General features: G+C 51.6%; 3 protein-coding genes across 5 annotated transcripts; 1 reads left to right on the plus strand and 2 right to left on the minus strand.

Moving 5' to 3' along the window:
* Positions 1–22: 22 nt before the first annotated feature.
* On the minus strand, positions 23–5,441 carry TMEM234 (transmembrane protein 234). 2 transcript variants are annotated; one of them, XM_054012124.1, is made up of 5 exons: positions 5,353–5,441; positions 3,302–3,453; positions 2,795–2,861; positions 1,928–2,020; positions 23–759 (listed from the first exon to the last, which is right to left on the minus strand). In XM_054012124.1, exons 1-5 carry the CDS (start codon positions 5,363–5,365, stop codon positions 689–691), a joined length of 396 nt encoding a protein of 131 aa, XP_053868099.1. In that variant the 5' UTR covers positions 5,366–5,441; the 3' UTR covers positions 23–688. The 2 variants fall into 2 exon arrangements, with proteins under 2 accessions (XP_053868099.1, XP_053868098.1); XM_054012123.1 differs by lacking the exon at positions 23–759 and having other exon boundaries at positions 766–2,020.
* Positions 5,407–15,208, plus strand: EIF3I (eukaryotic translation initiation factor 3 subunit I). Its single transcript, XM_054012120.1, has 11 exons — positions 5,407–5,486; positions 7,477–7,569; positions 8,622–8,709; positions 9,344–9,409; positions 10,331–10,480; positions 10,588–10,715; positions 11,184–11,294; positions 11,772–11,861; positions 13,341–13,414; positions 13,584–13,676; positions 14,772–15,208. The coding sequence occupies exons 1-11, from the start codon at positions 5,484–5,486 to the stop codon at positions 14,851–14,853; spliced, it is 978 nt and encodes a 325-aa protein (XP_053868095.1). The 5' UTR covers positions 5,407–5,483; the 3' UTR covers positions 14,854–15,208.
* A 338-nt stretch (positions 15,209–15,546) lies between these two features.
* Positions 15,547–27,694, minus strand: LOC128827902 (myotubularin-related protein 9-like). Of its 2 annotated transcripts, XM_054012116.1 has the most exons (12): positions 27,371–27,694; positions 26,049–26,374; positions 25,463–25,522; positions 24,591–24,699; positions 21,561–21,686; positions 20,628–20,801; positions 19,938–20,155; positions 19,392–19,553; positions 18,621–18,762; positions 18,112–18,332; positions 16,328–16,479; positions 15,547–16,101 (listed from the first exon to the last, which is right to left on the minus strand). In XM_054012116.1, the coding sequence occupies exons 2-12, from the start codon at positions 26,243–26,245 to the stop codon at positions 15,923–15,925; spliced, it is 1,740 nt and encodes a 579-aa protein (XP_053868091.1). In that variant the 5' UTR covers positions 26,246–26,374; positions 27,371–27,694; the 3' UTR covers positions 15,547–15,922. The 2 variants fall into 2 exon arrangements, with proteins under 2 accessions (XP_053868091.1, XP_053868093.1); XM_054012118.1 differs by lacking the exon at positions 25,463–25,522.
* Between the last annotated feature and the right edge of the window lie 190 nt (positions 27,695–27,884).

The following is a 27,884-nucleotide window of genomic DNA, read 5'->3' on the forward strand; positions in this document are numbered from 1 at the left end:
TCTGGAAAAACTGAGAAGGAGATAAGTATGAACCATTTAGTTTATTCAGCCTTTAATTGCTACATCACAGTATTTGTAGAACACAGAGTATAGGAGGGAGTCTTAGTGCGGTAGCTTCCTCTGTAAATAAGCTTGGTGAACCATTTTCTGCTGTCCTGTGTCAAATATTCCCCTGATATATGAATTTTTTTTTTCAAATTCTAAAATGTACTATCTAGTGATGAGATGACCCTTCAACTCTGCAACCTGGTTGTTTACATTTTTTTACATAGTAAACTCTGGTTCCAAATCCCTCACTGTGTGGGTGGAGATGTACAATAAAGGGAGATTACACCATGGACTCCAGCAGTATGGAACTTTGGGAGACCTAGAAGGGAGGTCAGAGGAAGATCAGGACACTAATTTTTTGCATAGGGTTCTGTACCTAAATAAAGTATTGGGGGCTCAAACCCCAAATCTTCGAGGCTTAGTGTCCCAAAAGAACAAGACCCCAACCTTGAAAAGGCAAAGAGACTCCAACAACTGTTTTCAGAAATCTTCTTCTTTAGGTATCAAAATTCACCCTTCCACGTTGCCTTGGTTCTAGACCACACCGCTGGTGGCTGATTTGGGTCCAGAGAGGCAGGGGTACCCATCCCCAAACAATGCCATTACCTTCTGCACATTCTTTCTTCTTCCACTCTGTTTCTCACTCGTTCACAGAACCAGCTATACATAGAGCAACTCCCAAGATAGTAAGCAGCATTCCTACCACGGCTCCTAAGGAGACAGGACATACAAAAATGGGAGGAATCATGAGCACTCACCACTAATCAGTTAGGCCTTGTCCTCTATTCAAATGCTACAGTGATGATGTGGTCTGACTGGCTAGATAGAGAGGATCAGAAACATGCTAGTTCCAGATGAATTTCAGCAGTGTTGTTAATAGCAGGTTCTAAGACACTTTTCCTCATGTCTGTGCAGAGATTTATTTTTTTAAACTATTAACTATATTATAAAACTACCACGGACAACATAGCTCTAGAGCATAGTTCTTAGGAAAATAGTCCTTGTTTGCTCGAGTCAGGGAAACCTTGTTAACACTGTACTAACAATAGCTGTGTTTAAAGACAAATGTAGTTATTAGCATGGGCCTATGGAGCTGGACTTCATCCCAGTCAGTTACAAACAGTCTCAAACGTGCAGCCATTTTATGAAGTTATCTAGTGTCAGACAGTGGACTGAGGGAGGGGGTGAGGAAGAAGAATCTTCATTGGTATTTTAGGTTTTTATAGAACATCTTTCTTGGCCTAGAGGGGTGTTCACCAGTTCTGTTCTGCTCACGTGTCTTTATTGTGTAAAGGCCTGAACCTGAGGTACGCGTACCCTTAACTTCCATTGACTTGAAGTGTACAGGATGGCTCTAAATCTACAGATTTCACCCTCTCTCAACGATGATCCTAGAAAGCTGAATAAGCTGTTATTGGAACAAAATGCCATCACGCTTTCAATTTGCTTGGTTTCTTCCCTCACCAGGACAACATTCTTACCTTCTGCAGCTTACCCACAGTGTAGCTCCTTAATGTAAAAATATTAAGTTACTACTAACAGAGTAGAGTTGTCCAAAACCTAGTTTCAAATCCCTCTCTGAGACAACAGCAACTGATGATCACACACAGACTAGTGCTATCTTATATCCATCCATGAGAAGGTAGGATGAACCAGATCATCACTCTGTACACATCTAGGGGAGGGGTCCTTAATAAATCCATCCCCAACTATGATAAGATGAACTATTTAACTAACCACACATCTTGCCCCCAGAAATACATGATCTAGCCAGACCTCCCACCAAACAATGGTAATCTAGATGTTCAAGGTATGGTGCTGAATGCCAAGCTGTGTGCGGAGCACATATATAAAAGCATTGCACTGAAGTATGACTTACTTTTACCACCAATGTCTTCCCCAAGAATCTTCCCAGTTACGACTGTGACTATCAAAGCCAGAGAGTTACAGAGGGGCACCGCCAGGGACAGGTCTGAAATTGAACAGGGAATGTTGACATGGTTAGTTAAAAACAGTTTAAAAACTAAATCTTGTAAAAATCACTTTCTCATGACCAATGCAAAACTGCTCTATCCTGTTATGTGTAGGCTTGGAAGGCTTAGATTTTTGTTGGTAAACATTGATTTCACTGTACACACAAACCAACAAAATAAAAAATGGAGATATCCTATCTCCTAGAACTGGACAGGACCTTGCAAGGTCATTGAGTCCAGCCCCCTGCCTTCACTAGCAGGACCAAGTACTGATTTTGCCCCAGATCCCTAAATGGCCCCCTCAAGGATTGAACTCACAACCCTGGGTTTAGCAGGCCAATGCTCAAACCACTGAGCTAGCCCTCCCCCATTATTTACAGAAATTTACAGATAGGCAAAGTGAGAAAAATGCTGCTTGAGAACTTATTATATTTTAAGGAAATTTACTTTGTATATTTTAACATGTGATGTGACCATTTTTGTGTTTTAATGATTAGACATATTTAATTTTTTGCATCTCAATAGCTGTCATTAAATAATGGCCATGCCCCTCCCCATAATTTCTTGCAACTTTGAAAATGTAAATGGATAAAAATACAAAAAATGTTTACTAATAAACGTTGATATGTCAAAATTAAAAAAAAAAATACATTCTGCCAAGCCTCGATATGTGTAATTGATTTCTTGGCTGGGCCACAGAACTTCTCAAGGATGAAATTGTCTATCCAGCCCCAGCTATCCCACTACACTGAAACGTAATAGCAAGGACTAACCTGTGGATGCCAATGTGAGATAGTAGATTATTGATCCACACTGATTAAACAGAAATGGCACCATGTACTACAAGGAAAACACAACCTATTCAGTCACTGCACATGAAACAACCATATACACAGCATGAATGTTATGTGAGGACATGAAGCTAGTTGTTAGAGTGGGGGAATAGGAGCCAGGACTCATTTGTTCTGTTCCTCACTCTAGAAGGAAGTGTGGTCTAGCAGTTAAATCACAGGGCTCTGTTTATGGTTGTGCCCCTGACTCCTTGTGTAAAGTGCTTCGAAATCCTCATGGGAAAAGTGGTACCATATGCAAGATAAATGGAATATCACAAAGGATAAAAATCAACTTTCCCATAAAAACCATCAAGCTCAGAGCAGATATAATTAAATGGTCAAGAAAATTAATGTTAAAGCCAGATTAAGCCACAGACATTCAACACAATCTCCATCCAGGAGGCCCCCTTGGCACTACCTGAAATGGTTTGGAGGGGGTTCTAATACCTTATAATTGAGGCACAGGAATTTCATCTCTGCAAGCAGCTGCAGCACTCGGTTCCTTTGCTTCACCTTCTCCATTCCCTCTGTCCCGGTCTTCAAAAATGGGTTTGTCCCTCCCCACAGAATAGCCACTAGGACCAGTGCAGACACTTCGCCTGCAACACAATCACAAACCACCACAGTTCAGGGATTATCTGTGTCCTGTAATATGAGTTTCTCACTTTAGTTCTTCCATTATCCCAACTCCATGGCTGCATGTAGTGCAGGGTGGAACCTGCCATTTGCTCTGTGACTAATCTTGTGTTCCGAACATCAAGCCTGCGTCTGCCACTGTGACCATCACAAATTCCTTCACTTTTCCCCTCTCTCCTCCTGTGTTAAAAGCCCAATTGTGGAAAGGGCCCAGCACCCCGAACTCCTGTTCTACCCTCTCTCACCCTTACTGCTCTCTCTAACTCAATGCACTCCTACCTGTTTGGAACAGTCTCTCACTCCATGTGTTTCAAACTATCAAATCCTCCTTTAAATCTCACTTTTTCCACAAAGCCTCCTATGCAATGATCTTACCAACCAACTCTCACAAAAGAACTATTGTTCCCAGCATAGTATTTGTCTGAGGTTTGGGTGACCAGAGAGCAAGTGCGAAAAATTGGGACAGGGGTGGGGGGTAATAGGAGCCTATATAAGAAAAAGACCCTAAAATCGGGACATCTGGTCACCCTATCTGAGGTCGACTATAAGCCCCTACACGTAGGGGCCTTTTCTTACGATGTCTTCTGTAATGTAGCAAGTACATTTAGTGCATAACAGTGTTATTAACATAGTGTTATTTAGTAAATAATCAACTTTAATGATGTTGTGACCAGTTCCAATACAATAAATGCAACCCAATCATCATATTTGCAAAGCACTAAAGAATGAGAGATGTTAAACAGTTCTGAGCTTTTATGGTGCATTATGTACTATTTTAGAATAGTGCAAAACACTGAACAGTCCTGTTTGAATGCTGCTGACAGTGCAGTATTTTGCAATAAATGTTACTGTGTAATGTTCACGCAGGTTTATTACACACATTTAGTTGTGCTGCAGTTCTTTTTCTGTCCATTTACTACTGCAGATTATTCCAGTCCATGAAAGCAGGTTAAATAAATTATCAGTGAGAAAGTTGGGCTCTACATTACTTTATGGGTCTTGTTAGCAGTGTGCTGTGGCCCAGACAGTGCTGGGCCACAGTGAGATGTACTGGCACCAAACACAAATCAGTTTACATTTTTGGCACTCCCCCCATGCCACTAGCCTGGAACCGTGAGGCATTTGTGCTTTGGACCTAGGGTGACCAGATAGCAAGTGTAAAAAATCGGGACAGGCGGTTGGGGGGGTGGGGAGGAGAGGTAATAGATGCCTATATATGAAAAAAAAAAATCAGGACATCTGGTCATCCTATTTGGACCACAACCTGCAGAGTGTGGTGAGCAAAAGGGAGTTGAGCAGCTTTAATAAACCTGGCTACATTATGTCCTGGGAGGTGATGTCCTGGGAGGCAGCTGCCACCCGCCCAATAAACAACTGGGCGTGTTTGTGTATACAAGGCCAGTGAAGCGACTGTCTTAGGCCCTCCTGTGGTCCCATTAGAGATGGGAAACCTTGTCAACCCCATATGGTGGCGGGGAACTGCCTGCTTTCCCCTTCCTACGTGGAGCCCCCCCAGCACTTGGGAACCCCCTGACTATCCTCTTCCCCTGCACCCCTAACACTGAGGACACCCTGAACCTCACCTGCCCCAGTGGGGAGCCCCCAACACTGGAAACCCCCTTCCCCTGGGCCCACACCACAGGGACCGTCTAGCACAGACAGCCCCCTGCGGGGCCCGCTCCCTTCTCCCAGCAAAGAAGCCCCTGTGCCCCGCCCCTCCCCCAGCTATGGAAGCCCCCCCTCGCCTGTGCCCCCCTTGGGCCCCACCCCTCCCCCTGTACCACCCGGGGGGGGACCCTCTCCCCGGGCAGGGCGAACCCAGCACTGTCCTGGGGGGGTGACCCCGGAAGCGGGAAACTCACCCCCAGAGGCCATGGCGGCGCCTGTTCACTTCCGGCCAGGCCGCGCCCCCTGACCCGGATGTGGTTCCGCCTCCTTCCCTTCCCTTCACGCGGAGCGCTGCGCAGGCTGCTGCCGGGGCTGAGCAGTCGCCATGGTGAGTGCGGGGCCGGGAGGCCTCCTGGGCCCGGCGGGAATGGGGGGGGCCTTGGGCGGGGAGGCGGCTCTGTGGGGAGTGAGGAGTTCACCCTTTTCCCTCCCCGCGGTGTCCTGCCCCCCCCTCCCCCCGCCGGGCCCGGAGCCCCTCCCCTCGGTGTCATGCGCCCCCCTCCCCCCGGAGCCCCTCCCCCCGCCGGGCCCGGAGCCCCTCCCCGCGGTGTCCTGCCCCCCCCCTCCCCCCCGGAGCCCCTCCCCCCGCCGGGCCCGGAGCCCCTCCCCGCGGTGTCCTGCCCCCCCCCCCTCCCCCCGGAGCTCCTCCCCCCGCCGGGCCCGGAGCCCCTCCCCGCGGTGTCCTGCCCCCCCCCTCCCCCCGGAGCCCCTCCCCCCGCCGGGCCCGGAGCCCCTCCCCTCGGTGTCATGCGCCCCCCTCCCCCCGGAGCCCCTCCCCCCGCCGGGCCCGGAGCCCCTCCCCGCGGTGTCCTGCCCCCCCCTCCCCCCGCCGGGCCCGGAGCCCCTCCCCGCGGTGTCATTGCCCCCCCCCTCCCCCCGCCGGGCCCGGAGCCCCTCCCCGCGGTGTCATTGCCCCCCCCCTCCCCCCGCCGGGCCCGGAGCCCCTCCCCGCGGTGTCCTGCCCCCCCCCTCCCCCCGGAGCCCCTCCCCCCGCCGGGCCCGGAGCCCCTCCCCGCGGTGTCCTGCCCCCCCCCCCTCCCCCCGGAGCTCCTCCCCCCGCCGGGCCCGGAGCCCCTCCCCGCGGTGTCCTGCCCCCCCCTCCCCCCGGAGCCCCTCCCCCCGCCGGGCCCGGAGCCCCTCCCCTCGGTGTCATGCGCCCCCCTCCCCCCGGAGCCCCTCCCCCCGCCGGGCCCGGAGCCCCTCCCCGCGGTGTCCTGCCCCCCCCCTCCCCCCGCCGGGCCCGGAGCCCCTCCCCGCGGTGTCATTGCCCCCCCCTCCCCCCGCCGGGCCCGGAGCCCCTCCCCGCGGTGTCATTGCCCCCCCCCTCCCCCCGCCGGGCCCGGAGCCCCTCCCCGCGGTGTCATTGCCCCCCGCCGGGCCCGGAGCCCCTCCCCGCGGTGTCATTGCCCCCCCCCTCCCCCCGCCGGGCCCGGAGCCCCTCCCCGCGGTGTCATTGCCCCCCCCCTCCCCCCGCCGGGCCCGGAGCCCCTCCCCCCGCCGGGCCCGGAGCCCCTCCCCGCGGTGTCCTGCCCCCCTTTCTTCTTCCCCCCCCCCCCGCCGGGCCCGGAGCCCCCTTCTTCCTGGCCTGGAGCCTGTCCCCTTGGCATCATGGCCCTTCCCTCTCTCTGGTCCAGAGCGCATCCCCCGGGTCATGGCCCCAGAGCTCCGCATTATCCCTCTCCCGCTGAGGTCCCCTTTGCTGGAGGGGGGTGTCCCAGTGTAACGTGGCACCTGATGCCACTCCAGTGCAATGCGGGGCCCAGTGTGAGGAGCCACCTGGGCCCTGTGGTACACGGATCCCCACCCTCAAGGTGAGGCAAAGCTTGGCACAGCCAGTGTTGTGGGGATAAAGCCCCCTTATTGGGTGGGATCCGCAACCTCCTGAAGTTCTTTCTGGCTCCTTGTGTCTGTGTGTCTAATTCAATCCACAGTCCTTATCGTTTCAACCTGCTGGGCTCAGAAGTGTCAGGGCTTGTGAGATGACAGGTCCCCTTCCAGGGCTACTCAGTGAGACCTAGCAGCCTGGGAAAATAAACCGCCAATAATGCTGTGTGGTTTGGGGACTCTGGACTCCGCTGAAGTTGACTAACAGGCTCACACCAGGGGTGAATTTAGCTCCATCTCTTTGGGGAGATGAGGTTTTCTTATGCAGGTTTCACGTATAAAAAGGTAGAAACAGGAGCAAATGGACTAGCTCTAGTTGTGTTTGATGGAAACTCTGTACTTGTGTATTTGCATAAATCGTAAAGCTTGGAGGTTTGTCATTTTGCTTTAAAATACTGGATTTTTTTTTTTTTAAATGATCTATCTCCCTTTAGAAACCTATACTGTTGCAAGGTCATGAGAGGTCCATTACTCAAATCAAATATAACCGTGAAGGAGATCTACTCTTTACAGTAGCCAAAGATCCTGTAAGTATTCCAGCGCCTTTGAGTTAAGTGTTTCATTGTCTCAAACTTTTCTTTTTTTGGGGGGGGGCAGGAAGAGAACTTAAACAGGATTCTAAGAACATGAAAGTTCTTGCAGCCTGTTTAATATTCTGGTGAGGTGTCACAAAACCACACCTGAGATGGGGTCAGTTTTTAGTTTAACAAGTTGTTCTAGTGACTCCCTTTTGCAAGAGGCTGGGATTTGGGAGTAGCCATGGGTTTCCATCTTTCTAACCTATCCCACAGAGAGTTCTCAGTCCTGCATGGTAGCACTATATACAGTGTTTGGCTTTTACAGAGACTTTGTATAAAAATTGGTAATTAAACTGTATTTTATCATCTGTATATCTGAAAATCCATTTTGTCCAGGGTGTTGGATGTACCTCTCTTCTCCTATACCCGGAAACAATTATTCCCATTCCTAGAAACCTTCCATGTTTCCTGTTCAGTTCGAGTTCTAGTATAAAACCAACCTGCCTCCTCTTCAGGATTCCTCACAGAATTGTTTTTCTACATCTAGCACTTCTTTGTGTTCTCAGTGTCTCCTCTGTCTTACTTGAACAGCATCTATTTCTTCCTTCTCTCCCTGTGTTCCCCCTTAGGCTGTCCCAGGAGTGAGATTTTATTGCCTTTCTCCCCTCTGATTCTTTTCAAATCCTATTTCCAGACCCATGTAGAGCGCCATCTCTGCCTGGCTTTCAACATCTATTCTGTCTAGCTGCATTTATAAAGTACCTGTTGCCATACCATCTAGACATAGCAGCTCTTAACACAAAAGGTGCACCATACTCCTGGTGTATCCATGCTCGTTCATTCTCTACATAATTTGACCTCTCCACCCTTTAACATTCCTGTCCTACTACCTCTAGTGATGTTGCCCATTAGCTATATTCTACCGCATGTGCTCCTGTTCGTATGTGCAGTGATATAGACTTGAGATACTCCGAGATGAGACCATATGGAAATAAATTGCATTCATTTATTTAGCAACTTGATCTAAAGTGGCTGCTTGACTAATTGTTTTGCTTTCCCAGATTGTCAATGTCTGGTACTCAATCAATGGAGAGAGGCTTGGCACTTACACTGGCCACACTGGAGCTGTCTGGTGTGTGGATGCAGATTGTATCCTTCGGTGACTGAAACCTGTCTGTCTGCTTGTTTATGATGATTCTTCTCGTGTGAAGTGGGGTGTTTTTATTGTGGACACTAGGTGGCAGGCACTACAATGAGTGATTTTTATTGCTGGTATCCTGGTCTTTTAATTACTCTCCACTGGCTTCTCCTTCTCTCCCCCCCCCCCCCAACCCCCCCAATTTGAAATAGTACATAAACTGTAGGCCATTGTGTTCCACCCTCACTTGTTCAGACATCACTTTTTACTAACCTACTGTGCTCAGGTTCACAGGGCTCTGGAGTTCTTAGAAGATGCCTGAGTTTCAAAGTGACCTTCTGTCACCAATGCAGATAGGTGATAAAATAGTTACATTAATGCGGGTTTCTTGCATTTAAGAGTTGAACTCCTGAATGCCCCAGAGCAGGAAATTCAAAGTTATGGTTCCCTGTGTGTATGTGCCTGGACATAATATGTTGGAATGAAAGTTATTTCATCTGCATGATTTTTTTTTCTGATTCTAGATAAATACTGTAGCTACTGCATATCTTGTGTATTTATGTATCCTACGGCAAAATGTGGATATTGGCCTTTAGGGGTGATGGGGTGTGAGAATTTGTTGGCATTCCTTAACTGATGATGCAGGGGACACAAGACACGTGCTTACTGGCTCGGCAGACAACTCCTGCCGGCTCTGGGACTGCGAAACAGGTAAGACAAGAATATTGGGGTGAGAGGGAGTCTTTAACTATTCTCTAATGAGAGAGTTTTATCTATGAAATCTATTTGCCTTGAGATGTGTGGCAGGGAAATAAGGTAGGATTCTAATTCTACTTTAGGACCAGTGGTGAAGATGGGTTTGGTCTCATTCTGACCCTTACCAACTAATGAATATTCTTTTGTAACTCCCTCACTATCCAAACTGGCAGGAAGTAACAGTGTCTGCCCTGAAAAGGCCAGGGACTGCTGGTGTAGGTTAGGATTGAGGTGCATTGGCAGAGTGGCGTGTGGGTAGCTTGTGCAGAATAATTTGCTTTATCTCTGGCCAGTATCCTAACTTTTATGAGCGCCTAATTCATCCAGAATTTTAAAGAAAACCATCTATGTGCACATATGGGTTTCCCGGTCTTGTAAATCATATTTCAGTGCAAGAACTGGTGTCATCCTGTGGGTAGGAAAGGTGTCTGGCAGGAGGTCCACAGAAAGACAGCATGCTTCTTTGATCTATAGCATTGAGACTCACTTGTCACAGCTCAGAACAGAACTTGCTGGCCTAGCTAAATACTCAGTGGAAAGATGAGCAATGAGAATAGACAGAGATGTGCATTAAGTGGTTGACCGATTGATCATAGCTGATGGCAAGACCCAGGCTGAGTTTCCGGTCTTTGCTTAGCGAAACGTATGTGATGAAATGGATGGTGTTCGCTAATCTTATGACTTGTAAAATCCGGGGAGGATTTTTCACAAGCACTTTGGAAAATTAAGAAATGCTTTGTACAGACTCTAGCCCCCTCTTGCTCTGAGCATTGTATACTGGCTAGCTCAGCGCTGCGATTCCCCTGCAGAAGGGAGGGGTGACGGTAAGGGATGAGGATGTCCGGTGCAATCTAACAGGTTCTCTCCTGCGTCTAGGAAAGCAGCTTGCGCTGGTGAAGACTAACTCAGCTGTGCGAACCTGCGGCTTTGACTTTGGAGGAAACATCATCATGTTCTCCACAGATAAGCAGATGGGGTATCAGTGTTTTGTTAGCTTCTTCGACCTTCGTGACCCCAGCCAGATTGGTAAGGAATTCAGGCAAATACCTGCATGGAAGATGGGGGGACTGTGGGGAAAACTTGGATCACCTGCAAATCAGTCATTTCTCTAACTCTTCCCTTCCTCTCTGCAGAAAGCGACGAGCCTTACATGAAAATCCCATGCAATGAGTCTAAAATCACTAGCGCTGTGTGGGGCCCTCTCGGTGAATTCATCATCGCGGGGCACGAGAATGGAGAGCTGAACCAGTTCAGTGCCAAGGTTATTGTCATGAGGAGCAGTGTGCTCCTCCTCTTTAATTGAGGACAGAGAGGGGGTGGGTGCCACAAGATACCCGTAGCGGCCACAGGGAGGAGTGTTGAGCCAGAAATCAAACCAGCAGCTGCTTGGTGTAGCCAGAAGGCTGCCAGCTGAAGTACACCGCTATGGAGGGCTGGTCTAAACTACTGCTTAAGTTGATGTAACTCACATTGCTCAGGGGTGTGAAAAAGATGTAGTGCTCTAGTGTAGACGTGCCCGGAGTGTCCGTTTGGGCTGCAGTCCGGACATGGATGAGACCACCATTGCAGAGTGGTGGTTTAGAGCCATAGAGTTTAAGGCCAGAAAGGACCACCATATAATTCACTGGGGATGCTAGGTGTAACTGGGACCTCTGTGCATGAGGGATGGTTTGCACCTCTCTCAGCAATGGCTTGGTAGCATTAATTCTGTCTTGTGTTTATGCCCCAGTCAGGGGAGGTCCTTGTGAATGTCAAGGAGCACACCAAGCAGATCAATGACATCCAGACCTCCAGGGACATGACCATGTTTATCACTGCCTCCAAGGACAACTCAGCCAAGGTGAGACCTCCCTTCCCTACCTCAGTGGACCCCACTGACTGATGGCCCTGAGAGCAAACGCAAAAGATATTGCTGCCTTGAATGTCTATTTCCTTGTCCCTAGAAACTTATGAGTAACTATGGAGCCAAGTTTTCTCTGTCTCAAAGTAGACATCTGCTTAGTGGGACAAGCCCAGTAAAGTGGGGGGGCTTACCTTGGCCAGATGAACAGGCACAGATGATGCAGTGATTTCAAGTGTGCTGTCTCAGGCACCAGGTGCAGAGGGGCTTGTGTGCTCAGATGTGTTTGGGCCTTGGCACTCCTGTCACTAACTGCTTCAGGGGCGATGGAGTCGCCTGTGGAGGCGAGGCAGAGCTCTAGGGCTTTAGGAGGGGGTTGGCTTTCCACTCTATGCTCCCAGTGTTGGGAGCCTGCTTGTAAACGGCTGTTCCTCCCATTCAGCATCAGAATAACCAGCTTTGCCTCTTGCCTTCTAGCTGTTTGACTCCACGACACTCGAGCATCAGAAGTCGTTCCGGACCGAGCGGCCTGTCAACTCTGCAGCTCTTTCCCCCATCTTTGATCACGTAAGCTAACTGATACGAGTGGCATTAGTTTCACTGCGGTCATGTCTTAGATGACTTTTTTTCCCCTGGCCCCCACGTTGTTCCAGGGATTCTAGAACAGTTATCAAAGTTTGGGTGACAGGATATGACTTTAGAGTGTAGTGTGCAGGGAGGGGATTGGCGTGGATGCAAGGCATAGACAGGTTTTGGGTGGCTTTCCAGGGGAGTTGTGGGGGCCAGGGTTCAAATCCTAGGAATCTTGTAATTCGCTCCTATGACTGGGTCATCTCCATCCTTCAGGGATTAATGCAGGACTGTTCTCCACAGTGCACTCTTCATTCTAGTTCTAGGCATCCCTCATGAAGTGTGGAGGGTCTCTGGCTCATTCATGCATCATCTTCCCTCTGTATGCACCCCTGGTTTGGGTTTAATGGCGCCTTTAGTATTGCATCCCAAAGCCTCTTCCCTCTTCCCCCCTCTAAATCCTGGTGTTACATTCCCTTTATGTCGCCTCTGAGATGTTAGGTGAAATCAGGAAGTGCTGATCACGTGATTGTGGCAGACTGCTCCATTATACACCACCCTGTACAGGGGAGGTGTGAATTGAAAGAAGACACTTCTCAATTAAAATAGTTTACTCCAGTGTTGCTTCTGACAAAGGCAACGTGGAGGGGGGGAGGGGGATTATTTCAGTTTCCTGAGCGCTGAAATCTGCAGCAGCAACCAGGCGGCTGGGAACCGCCCCCCATCTCAGTCTGTCAGGGGAGCAGAGAGCACTTATGAGCCTGGCCTGCCCTGTGTTGTTTATGCTGGCAACAGCTAAAAACATCTCTGATATCGCAGCACTGGCAGGCAGTACTAGCTAGAGGTCAGTTGGTGTTTTTGTAATATCCCTCCCCTGCCACCAACTCATCCATCTTCAGGGAGTGAGAGTGTTAAGGGGAGAGAAGCATTGCAGGACTGGAGTGTGCAGCGTGAGAATGGAGACTGGGGGTTTTGAAGAAGCCTAAGGGATTTGGGCACCCAACACTCACTGAATTCCAATGGGAGCTGTGTGCTGAATTCTCTTAGGCACCTTTGAAAATCCCGACTGAACAGGGTTCCCACGCCTCTGGCTGGATCGGGAAGTGTGTGTTTAAAACAGGTAACATGAGAACACACAGAACTGAGACACTGAACGTTGGATGGGTGACAACCTCGCTTCTAGTGCACAAAGAGCCCAGGAACTGACACCATCTCTTGCACTGTGGTACTGAGTGCTAAGCCTCCAGTTCATGGCTTATTAAATGCTCCCCTTTTAGCAGATGTGTCTTGGAGGCAAGAAATCCCATGGGAGCCCTTTAATAGTACTGCTCCAGCCACTGATACCAGCTGGGAGAGGAGAACATTTCCCACTAGTCTTTGTTCTGGCTGCTATACTGAGCTTCTAGATCCTGGCTCTCGCCAAGCAAGAGTGATTGGGGCAGCATCTGAGAGTGTTTGGCTTCTTCCTATTTGCAGGTAGTATTGGGTGGTGGACAAGAAGCCATGGATGTGACCACAACCTCTACCAGGATTGGCAAATTCGAGGCAAGGTTGGTCCTTCTTGTTCCTTCAGTGTGGAGGGAGATTTGGGTGTGTTCGTAGCAGCCTGAAGACACCTTTCCTGGTACTCTTTGGGTGAAATGCAGGCCAGACTCTGTTCTGACATAACTGGAGCTCTGAGCCTCTTGGAATAACCAAAACCATCTTCTTTGTTCCTAGGTTCTTCCACCTGGGTGTTGAAGAAGAGTTTGGGAGAATCAAGGGTCATTTTGGTCCAATAAACAGTGTTGCTTTCCATCCTGACGGAAAGAGGTAGGGATCTCGCTGGGGTTCCCTGGGCTTTTGAAAACCAGTGGTGGTGCTGACTGAAATGCTGGCTAGGCATGTGCTAGATGCATTTTCCCCCCTACAGTACAACTAGATCTTGCCTGCTTCCCCTGTAGCACCCAGCTACACTCTGCCAATAGACCTTAGTTCTGACCTGCGGCACCCCCAGCTTGGTCACGTCATGGACTTCTCATGCTGACACACACCATCCCTGCTGTTCCAATACCAATCCCCCTCCTCTTGAGATGTAGAGAACCCAAGGCCAACTAGTACACCCTCCCTGCCCTGTAGGGGGACCGCCAGCCTCTTTGGAAGTATTGGCTCTTGGTTAAGATCTAGTGTAGGTGGTCCAGAGACATCTACACGGGACATCGCCAGTATCAGGTCGAGTATCCGAGACCGCCGACCAGGGAAATAACCCACTTCCTTCCCTGACGAACCAAGAGACGCAGCCCCACCCATGTACTTATTCCCTACACCAATACTGACATGGACTCTTAATACATTCCATGGGTGGCGTACCCAAGCCCACTTATACACTGACGCTTTAAAAACTCCCGCACCCCAATCCGGATCTCTGCTGGTTATGTGATATGTATGTACCTGTGAACCTTGTAGCTGATACTTGCACTCCCCCATAACCCAAGCCTCACCCCAGATGTACAGGATCGTCCCTCTTAACTTGTGTAAATTTGATTTTAAACATAAATTAAAGTTAAACTTAGTATGGGAGACAACCTGCCCTAGCAGAGGGGACAGATGAGTCCAATAGGTCTCTTCTGTCTTTACCAGCTGATCCTATATATCTGGTAATAGCTTTCGGCGAATATCCATCCTAGGCCTAGACTCACTAGCTCTTGGCTCCCACATCCTCATAGAGATGAGACCCTCTGAGGTCTGCTAACCCAAAATCTTTACTGGGTTACATCCCCTGATTATACCATTGTCCCATATCAAAATCCTTTACTAGACGAAGTGGGGGTTACTAGCCTGGGTTTTAGAAAGGGGTGTCATTGACTTCAAACTTTTGAGGTCCCAGTGTGGGGCAGTGGTTTCATCTGGCTTTCTCTCCCCATGCAGTTACAGCAGTGGCGGTGAAGATGGTTACGTTCGCATCCATTACTTCGACCCACAGTACTTCGAGTTTGAATTTGAAGCTTGAAGCAGCTCTTGTTTCTTCCCCCACCCTCTTTATTTTATTTTTTTTCCCCCCACTTTCACTTGGGGTTTTTTTTTTTTTTTCAACCCCCCATTGGCTCCTCTCCTGGAGTTTTGTCCAGGCTTAAAGTTGTTCTGTTCCAATGGGTGTGAGCCTAAAAGAGAAACCAGCCTGGAATGGCAGGATCAGCTGCTTTGTCTGAGGTAGTCTGAGTGGTGTGAGACCAGAGGGAAGAATGGGCCAGCTTGCTCCCGGCTGCTGTGGACACTAACTTCCTGCCCTGCTGGAGATATTTATAAGTCTGTGAGAAAATTAACTCAAAAGGAAATGATAAATATAAATCTCTTTTATAACCAGATGAGTTAAAGCGTCTCAGTCCTTGCGGTGGCTGTGAGTAAACTCAGCTTGGTTCTCTCTGGTTACCCTGGATAAATCTCCTACCCACCCATCACTGTCCAGTGGCATCTCCCCTTCACTAATACCCAGAATCACTGACTCTGTGAACAAGCCAGAAAACAATTACTGGCTGCTATGTTTCCAGATGACACACGCACATGACCCCATTGCTTTGTGCAGGAAGGGCGACTGAGCTGACTTTCCTCATGGAACAGTTGCTTCCTGCACTAGGAAGGTTTTGGTGCTGAATATCTTTTTTTAAGCTCTGCGACCCCGCATCAGCTGACCCAGGCTCTGAGCCTCAGTGCTGTGGGTTTTTTATTGCAGTGTAGACATGCCCTGAATATTCCCCACTCAAAAGGAGAAGTCATGAGTAGAGACCATTTTCCTGTAACAAATCTAGTCTGTACTTTGTAACTGCTCAAAGCATTGTGCCACAAGGTTGGGTCCGTGCGTGCCCCACGTGTCCTCTGATCCTGGTGCGTTCGGCTCAGAGCCTGGCCTGCTGTCCAAATTTGTATTTGGCTTCAACAGGGCCCGTGTGACCAGCACAAAGCCCTACTCCCTAAGAGGCAGCGTCTGTCCTCGCTGCCTCTGGAGCAGTCTGAGCGATAGATGGGAGATGTGGCCAAGCCTGAGCCACCAGCTGTTCTGTTGCAGCCATAAATGTTCTGGTTCATCCTTCGTTTGCGGTCCCTGTGATTGTCAGTGGGTAAGCAGCATCTGGTTGTGAGTGGCACAGTGTGCGCCCTGTGCTCTCCTCTGGGGCATCTTCACAGTTTGTCACTAGTCGCTGGATTTCTGCCCAGGCCTCATCTAAGTACTGAGAGGATCGGATCCACCGGAGGAACAAACCTGCCAGACACATGCAGTTTGTGTTACTATGTGTAGCCCCCAGCTCCTACCCTCAGCCCTCGTCAGCAGCTGGCCCCAGCCTGTGCTCCTACCCTCTTCCCTGCAGTGACTGAGGGGAGCAGTCAAGGTTCCTGCTGCTTGAATGCAGCGTCCTTGCAGTGTGGTTTAGGAGACCCCTGTATTTCAGGAGCAGCTGGCTCAAGGCCAATGCCCGAGCAGCACTTACCTTGCCAGAGCTGCACGCTCTGAGGCTCCACGGACGGCCAGATGACCAGGGCATTGTATGTGTACAGGGGATTCAGGTGTTTCTTCAACTCGTTGGGTTGGTTCAGCCAGGACCAGAGGGAGTGAGTTTTCTCCTTCACTTCACACAAGCACCTGCATGAGCATCCAGCAGCATTTGAGTCCGTTCCCTGGGGTTCTGCAGTGCACTGGCAGCCTACAGGGATGACCGCTCCTGCAGCGAGGGCAGTGCTATGGGCCTGGGTTGATACTCCTGCCCACGGGCGAAGCAGGAGCTGGCAGGGCATTGTGAATTTGGAGCTAAAGTCCTTTCATGGGAGTAGCAGAAACCCACTGCTGGAGCAGGGCTTTGCTCCAGCTGGGGCCATGGGTGGCTGTACAGCCAGCAGGGGAGGCAGGGAGGGAATATGCTCATCCTGTCCCTTTAGGGGGACGGAGACACCAAAGCACCCATGGGGGAGGGGAATGGGCCGTCAATGGGAATTTGGTTTGGCTGTGCTTGGCCCCAACCAACTCAGGTACCATGGGAGCTGCTCTGTCCCTGTGGGCTGCAGCAGGCGCTGGGCCTGCTCGGCAGCTCTGCAGATCATGCCACTCCTAGTCAACTACCTAATGCGGGGCTCAGGCACCTAGCTGCGGGTAGCCAGGTTGGGAAGTTTTGGCCTATCCCCTCGCATAATGGTTCTCCATCTTTCCAGAATATTGTGCCCCTTTCAGGAGTCTGGTCTGTCTTGTGTAGCGCATGGTTCAGCTCCCTTTAAAATTCCCTCCTTGCCAAATCAGACAGAAATACAAGTCCCAGCTCACTGTTACTGAGAAATTGCTGGCTCATTTTTACCATTTCATTATAAAACAGCGGGTCTCAAACTTTTTTTTTACTGGTGACCCCTTTCACATTGCAAGCCTCTGAGTGCGACCCCCCTACTAAGTTAAACACACTGTTTAATATAGTTAACACCAGTATAAATGCTGGAGGTGAGGAGGTTGACAGCTCGTGGCCCCCGCCATGTAATAATCTTGTGACCCCCTGAGGGGTCCCCACCCCCAGTTTGAGAACCCTTGTTATCAAAAATATCAACGGGAATATAAATATTGTACTTGAGCCTGTTTTCCACTTGTGGGCATTGGCTGAAGCCTAATCCCCACCGCCCGGGGCTGAAGCATGTAGCTTACCTTTGTGGGGCTCCCTGTGGCGTGAGGCCCAGGGCAATTGCCCTCAATGCCACCCCCTAATGCTGGCCCTGCACTTGATACCCCCCTAAACCTGTCCTGTAACCCCCAGCTTGAGAAACACTGATCTAGATGAGTTGAGTACTCCCTAGAAGACCTTTGTGTACCCACAGGAGTATGCGTACCCCTGGCTGAGAACCACCACCCTAACAGGTGTGTAGTCTCCTAAGGCTGGTCTGAGCAGGACATGCAGGGAGGTGATAAGTGCTTGCTAGAGAGAAAGGCACATGCTGTTTGCTTCGCTCTGGTGCCTTACAAAGCCAGACAAACGATCCATGCGGGATGACTTGGCAGTAACTGGTGAGGTGAAAGAGGGCAGGGATCATAACCTTCCCCCACCTTACCCAGTGAAAACACTAATGTGAGATCACTTATCAGTTGGGTGGGGGCTGCCCCCTGAACCCCAGGGGATTGTAAACTAGATTTGGGAGGAGGCAGGCACAGTCCTGCTAGCTCATCTCCCAGGCCCAGCTCCTTTGATCAGTATTGTCCCTCCTCTCCGGATAACTGTCCCTTCACAGATCACTGGGCACTCACCTTTCCTTCTCGCTGTTGCACAGAAAGGTCCCGTAGCAAGATGCGTACGTGTGTTCGAACAGCACCAGCAGGAGGCGCTCGTTAAACTGCAGGGAGAAGGGGAACTGGCGCCCCAGCTGCCAGACACAGTCGAGGAAGAGGAGGAAGATGGGAGCCTCCTGCTTGAGCCGGGTGTGGGAGTAGGCGGAGTGGGCACAGCGGAAGTGAAACGGGTGTCCTGCCTGCAAAGCCAAGGGCAGAAGGAATCCATCAGTGAGGGGGTGGGGGAAGGCTGGAATGAGTGGGCACCAGGCACAGGGGGGGTGAACTACACAAAGGAGTTGCCTGTTCCCAGAACAGCGGGGCCCTTGGGTGAGGACCAGGGATGGGGGGGAGCTGGCGTGGGTCTCGCAAGCTGGTGTTGCTCTGAGATTTGGGATGGCTGCTCTACCCTCTATTGCGGCTCTCGGGTTTGTGGGCCGGAGGTGCTTTGGGATGGTGGTCTGGGGGTGGGTTTGTGTGGGGGTTACCTCTATCCACTCCCGTTCCAGCAGCCCCTGGAAGCCAGTCAGTGTCCTGCAGTCAGGGTCTAGGATCACCTGGGCCAGAGCGGTCACCAGCAGGGTGGTATCTGTCCCCTCGGCTCCATGCACCAGGACGCAGGCCTCTTCCCTGAAGGCAAACACAGCACGGCAGTCACCAGAAGGAAAGTGCCCTGGGTCCCAGCAGGCCAGTGAGTGGTGGGGTCCCAACTTGCGACCAGTGAGAAAGTGACAGAGCCCCAGGGCTGAAGAGAGCCGCTGGGGCTGCCTGGGGCAGGAGGGGACAGGACTGGTGTTTGAATCACAGCTCGGATGCCTTAGGCTGTCGCTGTGTGTGGATCAAGGCTCCCAGGATGCTGACAGCTGTGGTTATTCTGCAGCCAGCCGGGGAGCTTTATCTAATGCTCAGTAAGCACCTTCCATCATTAATCCTCCTGTACATTTTTTCTAAACACAGATGGGGAAACTGAGGCCCAGAAAGTGGCCGTGACTGCTGAGGCTGCATGGGGAGTCAGGGGCAAGACTGGGAACAGAAGGGTGTCCCTTGTTCCCAGTTGAGCTCCAGGGGCTGGGCCAGGTACCTCCCAGGAACCCCAGCTCACATACAGCCTGTTGATCTCTTTACAAAGACCTTTTCCAGGGGGAAAGAATTGGCAAGAGCCTGCAAGGGGCAGCCGGGCTCAGAGCAGCAGGTGATACAACTCAGCACACTGTCCCCAAAGCAGGTGAGTGCCTGCCCCTTCCACCCCCTCCTCTCACCTCTCCATGCACTGGGCGGCCAGGCAGGCAGTGCTCAGGGCCCCCTTGACGTGGGCCAGCCATTTGGAGCTCTCCAGCTTGCTCAGCCAGCGGTCCATGCTGAGGGAAGTGTCGTTGCAGGCTTCTACCAGCTTAATGAAACTCTCCTGGAGCGGGCGGCCCCTGAGAGGGGAAGGAGGAGGAGGAAGCCATCAGGGTGTTGCTTGGGGAGGTGTGTGTGTGTGTGAGATTGTTTCTAGGCTCCTTCAATAAGTCCGCACCACCTGAGGAGGAGGGGAAGTTGGAGCGTCTGTCCCAATGTTCCTGGAGGGGGGGGCTGCAGAACTAGCACAGCTGGGCCAGTAACCACCAGTGTAATGAGTGGGCCAGGTCTTGGCATAGCACAGCTGCGAGTATTATGGTGCCAATGGAGACAAAAGGGCAGGGGGTTAATGTCCAATGTAAATGTCGACACTCCCTGTAAGAGTCATGTCAGAGATCCCCATGCACAGCAGGTGATGCCACCAGCCTCCATGCGGGGGGCTTAGAGAGAGCTGCTGCGCTTACCTCTCCAGTGGCCTGTGCAGCCTCTTCCAGTGGGGATAGGAGGATTTGGTCTCCGTGCCGCCCCCCATCACCCGAGCCTGCTTGGCTGCCTGAGCTGAGCGGGTGTCGATGATGAAGCCACGCTCCCCTCCATCCAGGACGGCGCTGAGCAGCAGTTCATCCTCTTGGCAGCGCTTCCTGTTGGGCCCTATCAGTGGCTGGCTGCTACGGAGCATCACCTGCAAGGCAGAGGAGTAAGGTCGTCTTTCCTCCCCTCGTGCACTGCTGCAAACAGACCTTAAGCTAAGCAGGCTTTGGCTTGTTTAGTATTTGGTTAGGAGACCGCTGAGGGCAAACCCAGCTGCTCTCAGAGTCCTGGCTCGGTTCCAGCTTAGATTCAGTGGTTCTCTTCTGGCTCTTTCATTTCCCCTTGCAGTTTGTTGGAGACAGTGTTCTTTGTTACTTCCTGTACCAAACAGCTGTGCAGTGTTGCTGTGAGCTGTTCAACAGCTGCAGTGCCTCACCCCAGAAGTGGCTCAATTTGTTGGTGAAGTGCTTTGGGATCCTCAGAGAGGTCGTATCTGATTATAGTGTTATTGGTGGCAGATACACAGGGGAAGCACTGATCTGCAGAAGCTTTCCCGCTCTCATTCACCCTCTGAGAGGAAGAGCTGGGAGGGGAGCAAGAAATTAAAAGGGAAACAGACTCACCGTCCCATTCTTCTTGTGATAGTAGCTGAGGACAGGGAATCGTCCCCCCTGGCGGAACCGGGCGGCCTTCTTCAAGACATTATCATCCACTGTGGCTGGTACAATTACAGCTAGTGGGTAACTGGAGCAGATGGTGAAATCCCCGTTAACACAGCTCAGCCTCCAAGCACTTGTCTGGGAAGTACAGAAGTGTCAGGCTCTGATTCCTACAGCTTTCACCCCAGGGGGACAGAGTGGGTGGGGTGGGGGGCGTCTATCCCAGATGGATATTTTACTCTACCCTGGAGGGCCCACCTCTACAGCAGCTATCTGCACGGCTCAGCTAGTCCTTGCCCTCTCTGCTAAGACGGTCAGCGAGGGGGCCTGCGGTGGAGGGTGGGTTTTGTGATGTGGACTTCTGTCCCATTTGGGGCTGGAGTGACACTCACCAATTCATCTCCCGTAGGCAGGGGTGAAAGTAACTTAAATGACTTACTGGTATGCAGGGTAGCCGGGGTCCTGGGCAAGGTTGGGGGGTGGGGTGGCTCTGGGCCCCCAGGAGGGGCGGGGCCTTGGGCCAAAATCCCACAGCCAGCCCTTCAGCGCCGCCCGGAGCTCCAGGCGCTGGCGCGGTAGGCAACAGCAGCCAGGAGCCCCGGGCCCTTTAAATCACCACCAGAGCCCCAGGGCTCCTGGCCACTGTGGGCCCTTTAAATCACCGCCGGAGCCCTGGGGCATCTGCCCCTTTTGTCCCCCCGCCCCCTATCAGTGGCCCAGCTGGTATGGTTGGCACTTTCTTACCGATACGCCGTACTGGACCGTGCCCTATGTGTTGTGTATGGAGTGTCTCAATCCCCCAGCCCGTCTTGAAGGACATTTCTGGAGTGATCTCTCTCTCCCCCCCCCCGCCACATTGATCTCTCTTTGAAAAGGTTTCTGCCCCTCCATACCCACCTCTGAGGCGATTTGTTGGTAGTAATGTTGGAGGGGGTAAAGCTGCCATCCATCCTTGAGCTTCATGCTTTGGGGTCTGTAGAAGAATGGGTACATCATCATCACTGAATCCACAGAAGAGAGGGCCTAGAAGAAAGAACCAGGATGAACACACACATGGAATTGGTCTCTATTCATAGTATATGGACCAGCACCCACACGATACTGACTACATGCTAGGGAAGGGCTAGAACAGCCCACAAGAACCAGCCTGCATCCAGAATGCAGCTAATGCAAAGACAGCAGCTATTAGGGGGGATAACACCACCCGCACCGGGCCTCAGGGCTTCTTTGCTCCCGAATCCAATTTTAAGTCTTAATGGCAGGAGAAATACGTAGCTGAGCTGGGCTGTGCGCCAGCCACAGAGCTAGTGCAGCCCACCGCTGACTTCATCTTTCATACATAGATTCTAAGGCCCAAAGGGACCAGTGTGATCATCTAGTCTGACCTGTATAACAAAAGCCTAGAGCAGATCTTTTAGAAAAACATCCAATCTTGATTTTAAAAGTGTCAGCGATGGGGAATCCACCACAACCCTGGGTAAACTGGCCCAAGCTTAATTACCCCCCACTGTTAAAATGTACGCCTTATTTCTGATCTGTTTGTCTAGCTTCAACTTCCAGCCATTGGATACTGTTAGACCGTTCTCTGTGACACTGAAGAGCCTATTATTAAATATGTGTCGATCTTTATAGACTGTGATCAAGTCACCCCTTAACCTTCTTTTTGCTAAGTTACATAGATTGAGCTCCTACCATTCTAAGGCAGGTTTCTAATCCTTTTACCATTCTTGTGTCCCTTCTCTGAACCCTCTCAAAGTTATCAATATCCTTCTTGAATTGTGGACATCAGAACGGGACACAGGATTCCAGCAGCGGCTGTACCGGTGCCAAACATAGAGGCAAAATAACTTCTCGGTTCCTACTTGAGATTCCCCTGTTTATGGCTCCCAGAATCACATTAGCTCTTTTGGCCACAGAGTTATCCTGGGAGGATTATCCACCACAGCCCCCACCCCCACTTGCTGACGATTCCCCATTTACAATTACATTTGAGACCTATCAGTTAGCCAAGTTTTATTCCATGTAATGTGTGCCATGTACATTTTACATCGTTCTAGTATTTTAATCAAAATGTCTTTGTGGTACCACACCAAACGCTTTAGAGAAGTCTAAGTCTATTACGTCAACACTATTATCTTTATCAGACAAACTGGCAATCTCATTAAAAAATATATCAAGTTTATTTGACCGGATCTATTTTCCATAAACCCATATTAATTTGCATTAATTACATTATCATTCTTTAATTCTTTATTAATCAACTCCCCATATCAGCAGCTCCATTATCTTGCCAAGCATCAATGTCAGGCTGACAGGCCTATAATTACCCAGGTCATCCCATTTACTTTTTTTAAAAACTGGCATTACATTAGCTTTCTTCCAGTTTTCTGGAGCTTCCCCAGTGCCCCAAGACGTATTGAAAATCAACAGTAATGGTAGGGTTACCATACGTCCGGTTTTTCCCGGACATGTCTGGCTTTTTGGTTATCAAACCCCTGTCCGGGGGGAATTTCCAAAAAGCCGAACATGTCCGGGAAAAATACTCCCTGGCTTACCTTAGAGCGGGCGCCAGGGGCTGCTGTGCTCCCTGACTCCTGGGCTCTGTAAGAGCCGAGATGCCCGAGCACTACCGGCTTCAGGCAGCCCCCATGCCTCCGTACCCTGTGTCCCCGGCCGGGCACTTCCCCTCCCAGGCTCTGGGGGCGCAGGGTCCGGAGGGAAGGGGGCTGCCTGAAGCCCGAGTGCTACCGGCTTCACGGTTTGCCGGGCAGCCTCCAGACCCTGCGCCCCCGGCTGGGCGCTTCCCCTCCCGGGCTCCAGCTGCGCTGGGGAAGCGCCAGCCGGGGGCGCAGGGTCTGGGGGCTGTCCAGCAAACCGTGAAGCCGGTAGCACTCGGGCAGCCCTTTTCGCGTGGCTGGGAGAGAGGAGGGGGAATGCAGGGCGCTCAGGGGAGGGGGCGGAGTTAGGGCGGGGACTTTGGCGAAGGGGCGGGGAAGGGGGGGTGGGGCCCCGTGGAGTGTCCTCTTTTTTTATTTTTTAAATATAGTAACCCTAAGTAATGGTCCAATGAGCTCCTCAGTCAGCTCTTTTCAAACTCTGGGATGCAAGTTATCTAGACATGCTGATTTTAAAATGTTTAATATCCTCCAGCGACACTAGTGGAATGGAAAGAGTGTTAGTGCATCACCATTTGACAAGACTGTTTTCCCCCCGAATACAGAACTCCTCCTTATTGTCTTTAACTGTGCTGGCCATAGATTTCTCCTTACGTCCCTTTGATTCCCCTTATCGGTTTTCTACAATTCCTAAACTTCTGATTTATATTCATTACTATCAACTTTCTCTTTCTTCCATATGGAAGCGCATCCCCTGGAAACTACAGGCTCCAGCATGCAATGCAGTCAGGCCACCTGAATCAAAATGGCACATTGCATGCTGGGAACTGTACTCTCTTTGGGCCACACCTTCACATTAAAGATGAGGGTGTCTTGATCCTGCACCTATTCAGGTCAATGGCAAAACTTCCACTGAGTTGGCTGGGAGCAGGACTGGGTTGCAAGCCAAGGCCTTTGAGATCCTGGTCAAGTTTTCGCAGGGTGCCCCTAGGTCATCACAATGTGCTAGTGAGATGGAGCCAGCAGGTGCGTCTGAAAGCCCCTAAGGAGATCAGAATGCAAACAAAGGCCAGAGGGAAGTCAATAATTACCCACGTTAATGATGAACTCAAAGCAAACACCACAGGGGCACTGCGCTTCCTCTTGCCAAATGTCAAAACCTTCCACGCTGGGCAGAGGATCTTTCCAGGAGCTGCATGTGACTGCCTTCCAATCCCAGCCCAGCCCCCAGCTACACTCTGGGTGGCCAAAAGGCCATGCCCGTCCCTTCTGCAGAGAACGAATCTCGAGCCACCAGTAGGCACTGACTGACCTCAGTGGAGCTGGCGATGTTGAGACATTCCTCCATACCCGGGATCTCCAGCTGCAGCACCTTCAGGTCTTTGCACTTGAGTGTGATTGTGCCCAAGGAACTTGCAATCCTGTGGGGAGATGCCAGACAGGAGCTGGGAGTCAGACCCTATGTCCTTGTCTCTTGGATCAACCACAATCCAAACCCCCAAAGTAGAGTCCAGCTGCTGCATGTGTGAGCGTGGGTGCGTGTGAGCATAGGTACATGTATGTAAAAAGAGACGTGATAGACAAGAGACAGGTGAGAACTTGAGTGTGCACGAGAACATACGTGTGTAAGAATATGTCTAGTGACTTTCGTCTGTGCTGGGCAGTTGTTTGCATTGTTTGCCTTCACGGCTGCCCTGGAGGATGCGTGAACGTGTGATTGTGGAAGCGTGGCTGTGTCTGTGCACGTGGAGGTGCAAATGTGGGAGCCTGTGCTTGGGAGGGTCTGAACGGGATGACGGTAAGGAGCGTGTGTTAGAGCGTGTTTTATTCCACCTGTCCCCAGGGTGTAAAGGACGGGGGTTTCCAGTCCTTCTGGAGCAGCTCAGGCGCGTTGTCCGTCACCAGAGGAAAGCTGGCTCATCCCTGACGAGTAAGATGGAAGCACCGTTCACTCTAGCTGCCCGGCCCCACCTTCTCCCCTGTCTTTCCCCGACTCCTGACAGAAGCAGTAAGGCCAGTGTCCTCCCCACCTCTCTGCGGAGAGGATACTAAAGCAAGCGTTGCAGACGCAGGTCCCTGGTGCCCCAGCCCAGCGCAGCTGTCTGAGCGGGAAGCTGGTCACTAGTTAGTGCAAAGCCAGGCGTTTTAGGTGGGTTAGAGCCAATACAGGGGTAAAAGCCAAACCTGGTCTCTTGGTGGGAGCTGTTAGTCCTGGAGGTTTGGTACCAGCCTAGGTTCTGAACACTGAGTCACAGAAAAGAAGAGAGGTTATTGCACAGGGCTTGAGCTGCACCATCTGGCTAGCCCCAAGGGCAGAGGAGAGAATGGAAAAAGAGGCGAAAGCCTGTTCTGTCCCCTAACCAGCTGCTCGCCCCATGCTGGACGCAGCGCTCGACTGGGACACGCAGCAACCACAGCTGAAGGCAGAGTTCAGTGTCTCATCCCAGCCCCAGCTCTATGCTGGGGGCAGAGGTGGTGAGATCCACTCTGTTGTTCTCTGGGTCACCAGGGCGGACGGGCACCAAGGGAGGATAAGTGAATGGTGAACAATGTGGGTGGGGCCTGTAGACAAGAGACAGACCCCTGGTTCAACACACGCCCCCTCCCCCCAGATCTGGGGGCGTGAGCCGCGGGACTTCCACTGACGCCAATGGGCCCATCCCAGCTCTGACCACCCACAGACTCTCTCTCTCTCTCTCAAAAGGTGAGACTGTGTCAGACACACACGCCTCCCCGGTGGGACATCATGGAGGGGGCAGGGGAGACTCACCTTTTCTCAACAGCGTCCACGTTCCGGATGAGAAGCCAAAGCTCCACCGTGCCCTGCTCCCCATGGCCCCCGGGCTGGGACGACAGCAGCAGGTGATGGCTGGTGATGCACAGCGTCCCCTTGATCGGCGGGAGCCCGGGGCATGAGAGCTGCACGTTCTCCACCTTCGCTGTCTTGATCAGCTCTGCAAACTCCATGGCGACGGCAGCAGTGCTGAGCTGAACCCTGGCAAGGAGTGCGGGGCACAGAGAGCTCCAAAGAATTGTCACGTGTCCTTCCCAAAGGGCTGATGGGCAACAGCGACCAACAAAGTCCTCGGCCAGCACCTAAAACGGCCACAAAAGGAGACGGAGACTCAGCGCCAATGGGGGACAGGCCGTGGGAGGTGTAGAGCATCCTCTCTTTGCCATTTCCTTCCCACCCCCTCCTACAGGTTCATGCTTCCCTCTTCCCACTGTACTGTCTTAGGCCAATATAGGGTCATCCCCTGCAGTCTAGTCTCCATTGCTTTATTCGATCCCTTTTTAAACAACCCACATTTAACGCTGCTTAGGGCCCATGGAGCTTTCCATCTGCAAAGCACGGAGGTGGAGCATTACCTAATTCAGCCCTAGGTCCCATCCTGGGAGTGGGTCAGTGTCATTAGCTCCACTTTACAGATGGAGGCACGGAGAGGCGACGTGACTTACTCAAGGACTCAGAGGGAGTCAGTGGCAGCCGCGGTTAGCACTTGGGGAGGAGTTCCCAGCACCCAGGCCTCTGCTCAGGCTGACGAACCACCCCCTGTCTCTCCTTGCATATGTCTACATGGATGGTGGTGCAGCCCTATGCGTCATCCCCAGGGTTATCATTTAAAGGTTATTATTGAAATCTGATATGTTTAGCTGCAGGTGAAAATCCAGCCCCTACCTTGCAAGAAGCTATTGTTATTAGTTAGGATTTGTAGTGCGGCAGCGTGGAGGAGCCTCAATGCGCTAGGAGCTGTACAAACCCAGCCCTGCCCCAAAGAGCTTCCAATCTATAATTCATCCTTGGAGGCTGAGGGGTTAGCTCCCTCCCTCTATTCCCAGGCACGCTGGGCTCCAGAATAGACCCCTTTCTAAAACCAGAAACGTCTTCAGAGCTGCTCCGCTTGGCCAGGCTCGGTACAGGGACATTAGACAGAACCTGCTCAAACCCCCTTCGCCCCTAAGTAAGGGGTGGAAGCAGGGATGCCTTCCCCATCTTGGGGAACAGGCTTCTCTTTTGGAATAAGTAGCAGCAGGAAGCAAGTGATTAATACCCCCCAACATCTGACCCCCAGCAACGGCCACTGCCCTTACCTGTTTCTGGAATGGCAACCCTCAGGCTGCAGTCCGAGAGCTGGGTCATCAGAGGGGGCAGATCCTGTTCAAGGGGAGCTTGAGCTGAAACCTCTAGTGCTGGGATCACTGCCGCAAAGGAATTCTTTGGCTGGAAAAGCCATGCCCCAGTGAACAGGGGCGCCCGGGTGCTGGCAGCAGGGAATGCGCCACAGAGATGGGCACAGCGGCTTCTGCAGCAGGCATGCAATACCTTGCGGCGGCTGCTGCTTCTGAGAAGCTGGTGATAAGCATGTTCTGATGCAGGGGTTGTGAAACACAGCAACAGGAACTGAGCAGGCTGCCGTGTGGGTGAGGCCGAGAAGCAGAGAGGGAGGATGTCGGGTTTAAGGTGGCCTGGCTCCAGTTTTTGATATAGTTTCTCCCTGGTGTGAGGCTTGGGCCGATGAAATGAGCCCAGGTTGGGTCTCGCAGGCCCTGCAGGGACCCAAGAGCTTTGCCTTTGAATCACTGCAGGAGGCTTTTCCCAGGCTCA

The sequence above is a fragment of the Malaclemys terrapin genome, chromosome 22 (assembly GCF_027887155.1).
Source record: "Malaclemys terrapin pileata isolate rMalTer1 chromosome 22, rMalTer1.hap1, whole genome shotgun sequence".
NCBI lineage: Eukaryota > Metazoa > Chordata > Testudines > Emydidae > Malaclemys > Malaclemys terrapin.

Excerpts from the sequence above, each read along its gene's own strand:
- TMEM234 (XM_054012123.1), bottom strand. Across the intron at positions 2,862-3,301 it reads TCCTGTGCCTCAATTATAAG|TACATGGTGCCATTTCTGTT; the intron begins GTATTAGAACCC and ends TTTTCCTTGTAG. Across the intron at positions 2,021-2,794 it reads TCTCACATTGGCATCCACAG|ACCTGTCCCTGGCGGTGCCC; the intron begins GTTAGTCCTTGC and ends GTTCAATTTCAG.
- EIF3I (XM_054012120.1), top strand. Across the intron at positions 8,710-9,343 it reads CTGGTGTGTGGATGCAGATT|GGGACACAAGACACGTGCTT; the intron begins GTATCCTTCGGT and ends CTGATGATGCAG. Across the intron at positions 13,415-13,583 it reads ATTGGCAAATTCGAGGCAAG|GTTCTTCCACCTGGGTGTTG; the intron begins GTTGGTCCTTCT and ends CTTTGTTCCTAG.
- LOC128827902 (XM_054012116.1), bottom strand. The coding sequence starts at position 26,245 with ATGGAGTTTGCAGAGCTGATCAAGACAGCGAAGGTGGAGAACGTGCAG. Across the intron at positions 20,156-20,627 it reads ATCACAAGAAGAATGGGACG|GTGATGCTCCGTAGCAGCCA; the intron begins GTGAGTCTGTTT and ends TCTGCCTTGCAG. Across the intron at positions 16,480-18,111 it reads TGCAACAGCGAGAAGGAAAG|GTGCTTGTGTGAAGTGAAGG; the intron begins GTGAGTGCCCAG and ends ATGCTCATGCAG.